Here is a 14146-nt window from a genome sequence, read left to right on the forward strand (position 1 = left end):
GCAAGATGTGTGAAGTGGGGGCTGACAGCCATGTTTCCTACTTTGTGGAAGCAGGATTGAGAGAATGATGCTGGCATACAAAGAAAGAGATGCAGAGAGCGATTCAAGGCTGTGTTTGAATTCCTGAAGCCCAGCTGCCCTCGAACATCCCAAGGCTACATGGGATAACTTGACATCCTGCCAATAAATTTTCTTTCTTTCTTTCCTTTTTTTAAAAAAAGATTTATTTATTTTAGAGAGAGTGTGCAAGCGGGGGGAGGGGCAGAAGGAGAGAGAATCTCAAGCAGACTCCCTGATGAGTACGGAGTCTCATGCGGAGCTCAATCTCACGACCCTGAGATCATGACCTGAGCCAAAACCAAGAGTTGGATGCTTCACCGACTGAGCCACCCAGGCACCCCAGTAAATTTTCTATTTCAACAATCTCTTTGGAATTCAGTTTCTGGTGATTTCAGTTAAAAGAGTCCTGACTACCAAAGGAAGAAGGGCATCTCAGAGAAGATAACCTTAATGCTGAGTCTTAAAGGGTAAGTAGAAATCGTTGACTAAACAATGTGTGGGAGAATTCTTCCAGCCCTGTGAGGGTGAAGGATGTTTACAGGATCACAGAGCCCCATTGGCTCCCCTTATAGTAGGACTGGCCATGTCTCAGGAAAGTGGGCAGCGAGGAGTGTTCTCTCCCCATTCACAGGCAGGGACACCCTATGGATGTGCAGATCTGGGGGGCAGGGGGGCGTTGTGCACACATGCCCAGTTGCCCATGCTGTAGGGCCTCTCTTCTCCACCCTCAAATCAAACAATGGTTGTTGATGCTGTAAATTCCAGTGCTGACGGAGTGCAGCTGTGGGAATTTCATTGTAGATGTGTGCGATCGACATTCATTCATTCTCCAAATATTTATTTATTTATTTATTTATTTTAAAGATTTTATTTATTTGACAGAGAGAGACACAGCGAGAGAGGGAACACAAGCAGGGGGAGTGGGAGAGAGAGAAGCAGGCTCCCCACCAAGCAGGGAGCCCAATGCGGGGCTCGATCCCAGGACCCCGGGATCACGACCTGAGCTGAAGGCAGACGCTCAACGGACTGAGCCTCCCAGGCGCCCCTCTCCAAATATTTACTGAGCACCTATTATAAATAGACAATGTGCTTGAAATATGCTGTTACAAGACAAAGAAGCCCCTTAACCCAAGAAATTTAGAGTCTAGGGTTAGAGGTAAATATTAATCAAATAATCCCACAAATAACTCATGGTTTATCATGCTATTTATCATAAAGAAAAGTTATGGCAAATTGTGAAAGGATATCACCTGGGGGGTTTGATATGTTCTCTGACAGTAGATAAGGTTTCTCCATGAAGAGACATTTGAGTTAAGTTCAAGGGATGAACAGGAGTTACTACCTAGGAAAGGGGTGGGGGAGAGATGATGAAGAGCTGTCCAAACAGACGAACAGCATATGCAGAGACCCGAAGGCAGGAGAAGGCACAGAGCATCTAGAATCCCAGCGTGCAGAACAGCACACAGCAAACAGGCCAGTGGCCGGGGATGAAAGGGAGAGCACTGAAGGAAAGGACTCTGGCCTTTATGCACAGGGGACTGACATGCTAAGACCTGCACTTTATGACCACCCCACCTGTTCTGTAGAGAAACTGCTCTGCAGAAGGCCAGACGGGAAGTGGAGACCAACAAGGAGGAGGGAGACGGATGAGAGTGAGCGAGCCCATGCTGTGGGGGGAGGCAGTAAGTGAAGAGCGTGGGCTCTGAATCAAACCACCTAGCTTTGTATCCTGGCTTTGCCACTTAGGACCTTGAGAAATTACCTGAGCTCTCTGCTTCCTCACCTCTAACATGGGGACAGTATCTGTCTGCCTCCTAGAATGTCTGAGGATTAAATGACTAATATACCTGAAGAACTCAGAACAGTACCCGCACACAGGGACTTCTCATTATGTGTTTTGGCCCAACACCACACAGCTACCATACAAAAACGATCATATAAATACTGAACTGCTGATTCAAGTGGGAAGTGGGCCAGACTAGGCTGAGCCTCATCCACGTGTCCACCCCTGTCCTAGGTCACACCCGCACAGGCCTAAGTTCCTGGGGCTTCAGTGACTCCCTCTCTGCCAAATAAGGTCGGCCTCAGAGTGGCCTATTGGATGCCTGTCTCCTGGGCACTGTGTGAAAAAAATGGGGTGATAGCAGTTGACCCGGTTACGAGCTCTAGCATACAGGGCCACTCTTGACTTTATTCAACACAAATTACAGCTAGAACCACAGAAGGCTTTTGCTTCTCATATTTCATCAAAAAAAGTTCAAACATTCTTTTGCTTGCGGACATGTACATAAACTGCTTTTTAAAAAAAATAACAGTGGAGGGGGCCACAAAACAAATAGGAACAGCCTTGAAGGAAACACTGACCTCAGAAGGGTACAATGAACAGAAATGCCTTTGAGGAACGCCTTAGAAGTTTATGGTTGCCTTCATCACCTGCCTCCCTGTGGTTCCTCTCTCTGTACCCCCAAGCCATACTTGTGACCTGGTTTCAAGCAGAGATTCAGTCATCACTAGGTTCTAACCTTCTAAAGATTTACTTAAGGACAAGGAAGTCCACGCATCAATACGAGCCCCACCCCAGGAATGGGCCTCTGAGATCTCATGGCCTGTGGCTGGGCAGGGTCACTGGGAGATGAGGTCAGGGTCTGTAAACCAATCACCCAGCCACCTGTTCCAGAATTCGGTTACAACGAGGGATACTTGGACTATCCTGTGTGCCAAACATCTGTTCTGAGCCACTCCCAACATTCCTGACTAGCTGTAACTTCCTGGTGATTCTGGGTTACATCGACAGGCTACGGAATCACAAGGGCAAAAAGGCCTCATGAATCTGAAGACAGGGGTGGCCTATAAACCCAGAATTACTCCAACATTAATGAGAGGTCTCGCCAGCCCGAGGAAAGCACCCCAAGGTCGAAAGAGCTGGGAAGATGGGCAGGGGAGGCCCCCTCCAGACAGGGTGGGCTGCTGGACGGCACAGCTGCATGGAGACGGAAAGAGAAAACAGACAGGAGCTCCACTGCGGACTGCAGACAACACTTGTTCACTGAGAACAGGGGGGAGTGCAGGAAAACTGGCAAGTGGCCAGTTGTCCCCAGCAGCCCTGGAGAAATCAGGTCACTTCAGTCCCAGAGAGGGCAGAGCTGGGGGCGCTGTTCTTCAGGGCAGCCCCGCCTATCGCTGCCTCACCTCACTCGGCCAGGGCCAAGTTCGTGGACTGTAGCCGCTCTGTCTCCTGGCAGATGTTCTGCTCCACCGTGTCACACTCAGCTAGGAATGCCTAAGACAGGAATGCAGGGCAGTGAGGGACCATCTGGGGCCAGCCACTCCCTGCCCATGCAAGGCTCTTTGCTTAGCCATTATGGGGAACCCGTGGGTGACCAACTCAAAACGGGCTGTGGAGGGATGGAGCCAACCTGGGCTCCCAGGTAAGGGGAGAGAGACAGAGGGCAGCGTAGGACCAGGCTTTCTGACAAGCCCCCAGAAGGGTGGTGAGAACAGGAAGCCTTGCCACTGTACTGCACAAGTTCAGGGAACAGTGTTCACATGAACAGTGCCTCCTGGAATTGTGTAACATGGCCATCATAACTGTTCTCTAGCCACCTTCCTCCTCAATGAGCTTACATTCAAATGTAATTACAGGGATATGAAAGGAGCTCTTCTCTTATGGTCTGGGCTCAGGAAATAACAACCAAAAGAAAGTCCACATCACACATCACACCTCTACCCTATCCTACTCTGCACACATAAACACACACACCAACACATTAAACTTTGTAATGCTTCACCACACAACTCACCTGAACCCTTTTCACCAAACCCTTCCTTTTCAGTCTACTGTCCTTGAAATTTTCTGGCAGAATCTGTGGAAGAATAAGTTGACACATAAATAATCTCAATAAAAGTGACATAACAACATGACAAAATACCCATAGTACACCAAAGTGAATGAGACGTGCATGTTCAGGAATGTATCCTTGATCTGTATCCTACATGGCCCTTCCCATGGCTCTCACCCCTATTAAAGCTCCTTTGTTCTCATGGGAGAACATGTCTGCGCCATGGAAACTGATCTGTAACATGGACTTTGTCCTTTCTCTATTTCCTATGTACAGATACTATGCCCTGGCCATGCCATGAGCTCACTGTGCTTCTTTACAACTACCCTCACTCCCCCCGAATCCCAGGCAGAGTGGGTGGCTCAGTTGTTAAGCGTCTGCCTTCAGCTCAGGTCATGATCCCAGGGTCCTGGGATCGAGCACCATGTCAGGCTCCCTGCTCAGCGGAAAGCCTGCTTCTCCCTCTCCCACTCCCCCGCTTGTGTTCCCTCTCTCACTGTCTCTCTCTCTGTCAAATGAATAAATAAAATCTTAAAAAAAAAAAAAATGAGGCATCAGGGCACCTGGGTGGTTCAGTCATTAAGCATCTGCCTTTGGCTCAGGTTGGGGATCCCAGAGTCCTGGGATGGAGTCTTGCATGGGGCTCCCTGCTCAGCAAGGAGTCTGCTTCTCCCTCTGTCCCCCACCCCCGCTCATGTTCCCTCTCTCTCAAAAATAAATAAATAAAATCTTTAAAAAAAAAAAAAATGAGGCAGCCGGCTAGAAATATCATTACCGCCATTCTGTAAAAGGGAACGTGGGAGTCAATGATTCTCAACAGTCTCACAAGAGCTGGGTCTGACTGACTTCTGTACAGGTAATGAGCCCAGTAATAATCAGATAATCAGTCACATGAGTATCATGAAGCCCTGTGTTTCTCTAACCATAAAATCATGGTCCATTTGGGTCCCACCTTTGTGAGGATTACATGCTTTTAGCATACATAAATAAAAATGACAAAAGCCCTATGTTGGTGCGATGTGAGTGCCTAAAAATCCAGAACTATCTTGGTCTTTCTGTGTATCCAGAAAGACCTGTCTGGCACATAGCAGGCCCTCAGTATGCTCAGACAATAAGAGTGCATTACTGAGTGAACATGACTGAAACATAGTCAAAGGAAACTAGTTCTTCTCAGCTCAATATTTACTTACCAGTGTGTCAATCTCTTCCAAGATCTTCATAAATTGCTCAGTTGTGGCTTTTACTCTCCTATCAAGTTTGCAGAGAGCTTCAGCTTGCAAATTCTTGGCCAGAAAACCCTGTGCAGGAATAATGCATTATTGCAAGAGTTCCTTGAGGCTGACAGAAAACTCCAGGCTGAGGCACTAATGAAGTAGCCACACCCTAAGCCCACATTCCCCCAACAGGTTGGGCCAGACCTCAGACCCACAGCTTCATCTCTTGGAGAAAAGAGAGCCCCCCCAGGCACTGTAATAGGCTGTAGGCCACTCTAGCTCACATGGCCCACGGGGGCTGCTAACGCCTCCTGGGGCCTGGCTCTGGCGAAGCCTCCAGTCACCAGAGTATAGCCACAGAAGAACGCAGGGTGTAGAGTCCAATAGGCCCAAGCATGAATTCTGACTGCCATTTACTGGCTTGTGATGTTAAGCAAGTTACTTAACTTATCTGAACCTTAATGTCCTCATTTTTAAAATGGAGATTATGATACCCACACCCCAGAGGGTTACTATGAGAATAAAGAGGAACATAAGTAGACTCTTAATATAATTCCTGACACAGACATGTGCTAACAAATGGCAGCATTTACATTGTTTTTATTAAATTGTCTTGTTGTTTATTCACATCGCTTGGCCTAGAGACCAGTTAGCTGGTGACAATGGGTGGACAGCTGGGATCTCTGAGGATGTTTATCGAAGATGTAGATTTGACCACATGTAGTAAAAGCTTTAAACATTAGCCAGCAACTCCAAGTCAAAGAATTTATTCTACCCCAAAAAAATGATCAGAAATGGTCAAAAAAGATGGGGCGCCTGGGTGGCTCAGTTGGTTAAGCGACTGCCTTCGGCTCAGGTCATGATCCTGGAGTCCTGGGATCGAGTCCCGCATCGGGCTCCCTGCTCGGCAGGGAGTCTGCTTCTCCCTCTGACCCTCCTCCCTCTCATGTGCTCTCTCTCATTCTCTCTCTCTCAAATACATAAATAAAATCTTTAAAAAAAAAAAAAAGAAATGGTCAAAAAAGATTTATGTCCAAGGATGTCCAGAGAAGCATTAATGCATAACAGTAAAATAACATTAGATAATGAACAACAGAAAATTGGTTAGATAAACCATGATACATTCATATATGTTACAACACCATGTAAGTTTTGAAAATTATGATCTTTTTTTAAAGATTTTATTTATTTGGGGCGCCTGGGTGGCTCAGTCATTAGGCGTCTGCTTTCCACTCAGGTCGTGATCCCAGGGTCCTGGGATGGAGCCCAGCATCGGGCTCCCTGTTCCATAGGAGGCCTGCTTCTCCCTCTCCCACTCCCCCTGTTTCTGTTCCCTCTCTCGCTGTGTCTCTCTCTGTCAAATAAATAAATAAAATCTTAAAAAAAAAAGATTTTTATTTGAGAGAGAGAGTGAGCGTGAGCAGGGGAAGGGGCAGAGGTAGAAGCAGACTCCCCACTGAACAGGGAGCCCGATGCAGACGTTTAACCGACTGAGCCACACAGGTGCCCCAAGTATGATCATTTTTAATGACATAGGAAAATGTTCAGTTTTATTATCCTATAAAAGAACAATTTACAAAGTGTACACAACACTGTATCACCTTTTTTAAGATGCAAAAACATATTCCAGTCTTCAGTATTAGTTATCTTTTGAATCAGGGCCTTATAGGTATTAGTGCCCATATGTTTGCCTAAAAGTTATACAATTGGCATGTATTACTTTTGTAATTAAAACAGAAACCTACATCTATTAACATTATAAACTGAGGGGGAAAAAAATATGTGGTTTGAGGCTAGTTCACAATCCTCAGCATTTTTTTGTTTTTGTTTTTTTAAAGATTTCATCTATCCATTTGCAGAGAGAGAGAGAGCACAAGCAGGAGAAAGGGCAGGCAGGGAAAGAGAGAAGAAGTCTCCCCACTGAGCAAGGAGCCGACATGGGGCTCGATCCCAGGACCCCAGGATCATGACCTGAGCTGAAGGCAGCCACTCAATGGACTGAGCCACGCAGGTGCCCTCTTACTTAGTTTTAGTACTCCTTCTCTAATACAAGGAATTGACTAGGATGACCCCCTGCTAAGATCAAGCTCAACTTGGACCTTTTATGCATCAACAAAATGTTCTTTGTCTTGCTAAACACATTATAACAGCTGGGCCTGAGAGAAGCTACCTGTTCTATTTCAGACAATACATGACCCTGGCATGGCAGGTGCTCTCCTAGGAGCACAAACAAATGCTGGCTGGGGTTTGAAAATGGCAACGATGGGCGCCTGGGTGGCTCAGTTGGTTAAGCGACTGCCTTCGGCTCAGGTCATGATCCTGGAGTCCCGGGATCGAGTCCCGCATCCGGCTCTCTGCTCGGCAGGGAGTCTGCTTCTCCCTCTGACCCTCCCCCTCTCATGCTCTCTCATTCTCTCTCTCAAATAAATAAATAAAATCTTTAAAAAAAAAAAAAGAAAATGGCAATGACAATAACACTTATAAAGCACTTAATATGCATCAGACTCAAACTACATCATTTGTTTTTAGTTTGTTTTTTTTAGGTAAGCTCTATGCCCAATGTGGGGCTTGAACTCACGACTCCGAGATCAAGAGTCACGTGCTCTACCGACTGAGCCACCCAGGTGCCCCTCAAACTGCATCATTTAATCCTCACACCAACCCTAAGAGGAAGTACCATCATTTTTCCCTTTTTACAGATGTGGAACTTGAGACAAGGCAAACTTGCCCACAGTAATAGAAAGGGTAAAGCCAAGACGTGACCAGGGAATCGGACTAGAGAGCCTGCCCTCACAACCACACATTTGTATCTCCCCAAAGAGAGTGACCTGTTGGATTCCAGTAAGCTCTTTATTCAACTCTTCCAGATGGTCAGCTATCTTCTCCACAGATCTCTCCAAATCTTTCAATTTCTTTAGTTCAACCTCTTCCTCTGGACTGTTCTAAAATGTTTAAGAATAAAATGAAGTCAATAATCACCAACCAAGAAGAGTAGCTTCTGACTGGAAAGAAAAAAAAAATCTGACCACAACTGGGCTAAACCACTCACCTAGAAAAAACAGCCTTAACTGCTGCTTCTTGGAAAGCAAGCTGGAGGGTTACACATGAAGGTTTTCTACCTACAACTCTAGACTAAAGAGAAGATACTAAGAAAACATTCTGCAAGGACCCAGACAGCTTGGGAGCCAATCTAAGTGCCAGAGTCAACCTGAGCCTGGGGCTGACTCCAGACTGAAGCCTCCAGGAGGAACAGATGACAGTGAACACCTACGAGGAGTCCAGAATGGTGAGAGAGGTGGAATTCTACCATTCTTTTAAATGAATTCCTAAGTGTCACCCACAACTGAGCTCTCCCATTTATTAAGATGATGACAATGATGAATACTTTTGTTGAGCATTCTCTCCACTACACTAAAACTATTTTATCTGGACTATTGTTTTAAGCCTTACTACAACCCAGTGAGGAAGGTAGTGTTCTAGATGATGAAACTGAGGTTTAATGTAAAGTAACCTAAGGTCACACAGCCTAAACGAGGTGGAACGGAGACTTGGCTTCACACATCCCAGGTGTGAAAAAATTAGCTTTAATGCCTACAAAATCTTCTATTGTACTGATGTATAGTTAATTAGACCCCTGTTCCTAAATGTTTGTCCCTTTCTAGTTTCTCACTATTATGATTAAGGTTGCATTGAAGATTATTTTATAACACTTACTGTGAAAATTTTTCATCCACAGCTCAAATTAGGGGTTCTATAATTTCTTCAAACTCAACCCTTAGGTTCTGCCCATTGCCCAGAACTATTCTCCCTGAACCTTAAGAAAGAAATTTAGAATATTTCCCCTTCTATCGTCTAAACAATAGGTAGTCAGGGCCAGCAGTTTCCTGCTTTTATACTACCCAAAATTGTTCACATTCTTCTTTGTGGCCAAATCCTGAGTGTCAGACTCCTGGCTGTTCTGCGGCTGGACTAGATCTTCTTTGCCTCCACATTGCTAATCTTTGCCCTCTCTCTACTCTGAATAAGCCACCTCACTCAAAATAAGGAAACTTCCTATAACCAACAATTTCACTGTGTCACAATGCAGGGCTGGCCATAACCCTCTCTCATCACCCCAGGGGCTACTGTCCTCACCAACTGGCTCTTTTCCTCCCTCGGTTCTTTTTTTTTTTAAGATTTTATTTATTTATTTGACAAAGAGAGAGTGAGAGAGGAAACACAAGCAGGGGGAGTGGAAGAGGGAGAAGCAGACTTCCTGCCGAGCAGGGAGCCCGACGTGGGGCTCGATCCCAGGACCCTGGGATCGTGACCCAAGCCGAAAGCAGATACTTAACCAACTGAGCCTCCGAGGCCCCCTTCCTCCCTTGGTTCTTTAGGCTGAACCTTTCTTTTGAGCCAAAGAAGGCTTTCCCTTGTGGAAGATTTTAGTGGAAAGGGTGTTTAAAGGGAGAGAGACTCATGAAATTTGCAGAGGACTTATTTTAAAAATTTACAGACTTATTTTAACAAAAGTTTCTCTTGCAAATCCCCTCCAAATGAGTAAGGTCTGACTCAGGTACCATTTTAACCAGATTGAGATCCACCACCAAGACAAGAGCTACATTATTGAAGTAGCATAACTGTTCATAATTCCCAGAGCAAAAGTCATAACCCATAGGAGCCGGAGGGCATGAGAATAACAAACCTGGCAAGCCCATCAAATAAATGGAACTACATCTGTCTGGAGAGAGCTATTTCACTAATGTAGAATCTGGGTTCCCAATTTGGCCTTCTAAATGGAAATATGTATAAAAGACCTTAGTCATTTGATTCTGGGGTATTCTGGTAGAAAAAGCAATTTACCTTTTTCCCAATTAACATGACTCGGCAACCATTTTGTATTCCGAGTGCTGACAATGGCTTCTCCATTTCCTTCAGAGATTTTCCTGAAAAGAGAAGTTATGCCAAGTGGTAACAACTGTACAACATTGAAAACAGATTTCAGCAAGGTTACAGGAAATAGACAAGTGTGTTCACTAATGAGAAGAGGATAAATTGGCATAACCTTTTCCAAAGGTGTCTTGATCCAGTAATTTCATCTTGGATTTTATCCCAAACAAACAAATGGACATATGCCTGCACAGTAAGTGTTATAAAATAATCTTCAATGCAACCTTAATCATGATAGTGAGAAACTAGAAAGGGACAAACATTTAGGAACAGGGGTCTAATTAACTATACATCAGTACAATAGAAGATTTTGTAGGCATTAAAGCTAATTTTTTCAGGAAATTTCAATGCCCCAATAAATGCTGATGGCTCAGTTTTATAAGAAAAATGTTATAAAAACTGTATAGTCAATATAATCTCAGTTTCGTCAACTAAACACACACACAGACACACAAATAAAAACCCACACTTCTGGGGCGCCTGGGTGGCTCAGTCGGTTAAGCGGCTGCCTTCGGCTCAGGTCATGATCCCAGGGTCCTGGGATCGAGCCCCACGTCGGGCTCCTTCCTCAGCGGGGAGCCTGCTTCTCCCTCTCCCTCTGCTTGGCAGTCCACCTGCTTGTGCTCTCTCTCTCTCTATCTCTATCAAATAAATAAATAAAATCTTTAAAAAAAAAAAAAACCCACACTTCAGGATGCCTGTACAAATGGATAGAAATATGCTGAAATGTAATGAGGGATTTTATCCAGGAGAACATTTTCTTCTTTGTGCTTTCCTCTATTTTGAAATATGGACTTCTACTGCCTTTTATAATTCCATAATAAAATAGCTGTTGTTTCTTTTTTAAAGATTTTATTTACTTATTTGACAGAGAGAGACACAGCAAGAGAGGGAACACAAGCAGGGGGAGTGGGAGAGGGAGAAGCAGGCTTCCCTTGGAGCAGGGAGCCCGATGCGGGACTCGATCCCAGGACCCTGGGATCAGGACCTAAGCTGAAGGCAGACGCTTAATGACTGAGCCACCCAGGCGCCCCCATAATAAAAGTTTTAAAAAGAAAACACAAGGAGTTGCTCTATGACATATAAATAAAAAATGCTTCCCATCACTAAATTCTTTTTTTTTTTTTTTTTTTAAGATTTTATTTATTTGAGAGATAGAGAGCATGAGCAGAAAGAGGAGCAGAGGGAGAGGGAGAAGCAGGCTCCCCACTGAGCAGGGAGCCCAGACACAGGGCTCAATCCCAGGACCCTCGGGCCATGATGTGAGCCGAAGGCAGACGCTTAACTGATTGAGCCACCCAGGCGCCCCTCCTTCACGAAATCCTTTGACTGGCACCAAATGGGATAAATTTGGCCCCATCAGATACCATGATAATGAGTTCCCATGGGAATGGGAAGAAAGAGTGGGTCCTAGCAGAAATCAGCATCATCCACTGGGCTTGCCACAACCAGGCCCCTGGTAAGTTTGCTCAACATCTCTGTCTCAGCACTATGCTGAGCATTAGACACAGCAGTATCTTCCCTCAAAGGGTTAGTTATTCTAACAGAGAAATCAGATGTTCAGCAACTATGAAAACAATTATTTAATAGTAATTTCAATACAAGTTATGCAGAAGTGGTAGGGAGTTTGATCTGTACATACGATGGGAAGAGGATCTAAACTAACTTCGCCACAGAAGACTACCCATGTGCTTTCACCACAAATGGTAAGACTGCTGCCATCCTCATGGGACTTGAACTCTAATACCTGTCCAAGTGTTTGAAAGTGTCCTGTAGGGGTGCCTGGGTGGCTCAGTTGTTAAGCATCTGCCTTTGGCTCAGGTCATGATCTCAGGGTCCTGGGATCAAGCCCCACATCGGGCTCCCTGCTCCGCAGGAAGCCTGCTTCTCCCTCTCCCACTCCCCCTGTTTGTGTTCCCTCTCTTGCTGTGCCTCCCTCTGTCAAATAAATAAATAAAATCTTTAAAAAAAAAAGTGTCCTGTACGTAGTAGGTCCTCAATAAAATGTGCTAAAGGAATGGATGAATAAATAAGCAAATAAGAATTATCCCAGTTTAAAAACTAAGAGTTATCATTAGGTAAGGTTAAGTAGTTTTAAACAGGCCCTTTAGCCATAAGGACTCAAAGCTGGAAGAGAAATGCCTACCCTTAAATATAAGTTTCTGAAAAGGCAGTGGGACTCCTGTGGCCTCTTCAACAACCTGGGCCAGGTCTTGGACAACTGGCTCACTACAGCCTTGCTGTGGGGTAATATGAAGATCGTGCTTCTCATTGCCTGGGGAGAGAGAAGAGTGTTCAGTGAAGAAAATTCTTTTACATAAACTAATACAGACTGACACTTTATTATATTTATTTACCCAGCCTTCAAGGCCCAGTTCATCTGTCACCTCCTCCAAACAGCCTGTCCCCCCCATCTTCCCAGCTTCGTCTGGTGACCCGTCTGGAGGATTTTTGTTTCCTCTCTAATAATAACTAACAATTTAGTGATATCAGCTAGCGTTTTAAGCACTTAACATGCGTAAAGGTCTGCTGAGGCTCAGAACAACCCCATGAAATAGGTACCACCTATATTAATCCCCGTTTCACAGATAAACAAACTACGTTCAGTCCAGTTACGACCTGCCTATGGAGACTCAACTGAGGAGTCACAACTTGACTTCAGATCTGATTCCTAAGGCCATGCTTTTCATCAGAAGCCATCTGCTTCCTGTGGCCTAACTGCCCTGTACTCTGTAATGTTCTTGTCTCCTTTGCTGTCATGAGTAAGGGATTATTTTTTCCTCTAAGTCTGTCCCACTGGGCACGCCTGGGCACATACATGGTTGGTGCTCAGTAAATAGACAACGGGTGAGTAAACTCACACAGCAAAAAACTTTTTGAACCAGAAATGTCAATTCTTTAACAGGTATGTGGACAGTAAGGAGATAGCCCATGCCCAGTGCTTATGCCAAGCCTTGAGCCTGCACAAGAGCCACATGGAGTTAGTGGGACAGGTGCCACCAACTCTACTTCACAGGGATGAAACCAGAAGCCTAGAAAGGAGACATCCCAAGGTTACTCAAAACTGAAGGATCTAGAATACTGGTCTTGAGATTCTGAGGCCCTGGGGTCTCCCCTAGTCCTGAAGAGACTTTATAGGCTCAGCTCTTGAGAGGACTGACTGTTTAGATTGATGTCAACTCCAACAGTAGACAGACCCAAAGGGTGCCCAGAGCGTATGCTTGGAGCCACGGCCCACTCAAACAACGGACATGAGTTTAGGCTCGGCACACACATAGGTGTCCAGACACACAGCAGTCATACGCCACACGGCCAAATACAACCCTGATACAAAGACCCCCAATAACCGCGCAGGCACACACTAACACACACAACCAGGACGACGACATGAAGCACGGACATCGAGGATAAAACAAATGGCCTGAGTCAAAATACACTGGCCACTGGAAAGGCGTCCTGATACAAGACCCGAACAAAAGCCGGTCCCAAACACAAACAAGACCCCACACTTCCGGACGGCCGGGACCAACACAGTAACTCCTGCTTTTGGAGGACTCGTGCCCAAACCCACAGACCCCCGCTGGACTTTGGTAGCCCCGCACCGCGCCCACCCGGCACGGAGCCCACCCGGTCGTCCGAGCTCACTGTGGGTGACGGTCACGATGAGCCCGGCTGCCGCCATTTCCTCGCTCTGGACCACCTCTTCGCTCCGGGCCACCTCCTCGCTCAGGGCCACCTCCTCGCTCAGGGCCACCTCTTCGCTCTGGGCCACCTCTTCACTTCGGGCCACCTCTTCGTTCCGGGCCACCTCTTCGCTCCGGGCCGAGCGAGGCTGCACTTTCTTCACCCGCGGCCTGCGAGCGCCGCCGGCGGCGCCCCTGGTGGATCTGGCATGCCCGCTGGCCGCACTCCTGACTGATGATCGCTGAGAGGGAGGCGGACCGCGCTCGGCCTGGGGCACCGACTGGCGCGGCTCCCGGCCAGGCCGAGGGCCGCGCCGCCGGGGACCCAGCCGCCCCCGGTCGCCTCGCGGTCTCCCCGCGCCACCGCGCTCCGCCAGACCCGCGCTTGTCGACCACCCAGCGGTGGGCGCTGAGCTCAGCG

At 46.4% G+C, this 14146-nt stretch overlaps 1 protein-coding gene across 2 annotated transcripts; it reads right to left on the reverse strand.

Moving 5' to 3' along the window:
• Positions 1 to 896: 896 nt before the first annotated feature.
• BAG1 (BAG cochaperone 1) lies at positions 897 to 13968 on the reverse strand. Of its 2 annotated transcripts, XM_045883683.3 has the most exons (7): positions 13688 to 13968; positions 12189 to 12317; positions 9956 to 10038; positions 7942 to 8055; positions 5090 to 5197; positions 3861 to 3923; positions 897 to 3340 (listed from the first exon to the last, which is right to left on the reverse strand). In XM_045883683.3, exons 1-7 carry the CDS (start codon positions 13722 to 13724, stop codon positions 3251 to 3253), a joined length of 624 nt encoding a protein of 207 aa, XP_045739639.2. In that variant the 5' UTR covers positions 13725 to 13968; the 3' UTR covers positions 897 to 3250. The 2 variants fall into 2 exon arrangements, with proteins under 2 accessions (XP_045739639.2, XP_064435458.1); XM_064579388.1 differs by lacking the exon at positions 7942 to 8055.
• Between the last annotated feature and the right edge of the window lie 178 nt (positions 13969 to 14146).

The sequence above is a fragment of the Mirounga angustirostris genome, unplaced genomic scaffold (genome assembly GCF_029215605.1).
Source record: "Mirounga angustirostris isolate CCGP_5_RB_7025 unplaced genomic scaffold, mMirAng1.0.hap1 SCAF_15, whole genome shotgun sequence".
Taxonomy (NCBI): domain Eukaryota; kingdom Metazoa; phylum Chordata; class Mammalia; order Carnivora; family Phocidae; genus Mirounga; species Mirounga angustirostris.

Excerpts from the sequence above, each read along its gene's own strand:
- BAG1 (XM_045883683.3), bottom strand. The coding sequence starts at position 13,724 with ATGGCGGCAGCCGGGCTCATCGTGACCGTCACCCACA. Across the intron at positions 5,198-7,941 it reads AGCTTACTGGAATCCAACAG|GGTTTTCTGGCCAAGAATTT; the intron begins GTCACTCTCTTT and ends ATTCCTGCACAG. Across the intron at positions 3,341-3,860 it reads GTTTGGTGAAAAGGGTTCAG|GCATTCCTAGCTGAGTGTGA; the intron begins GTGAGTTGTGTG and ends TTCCTGTCTTAG.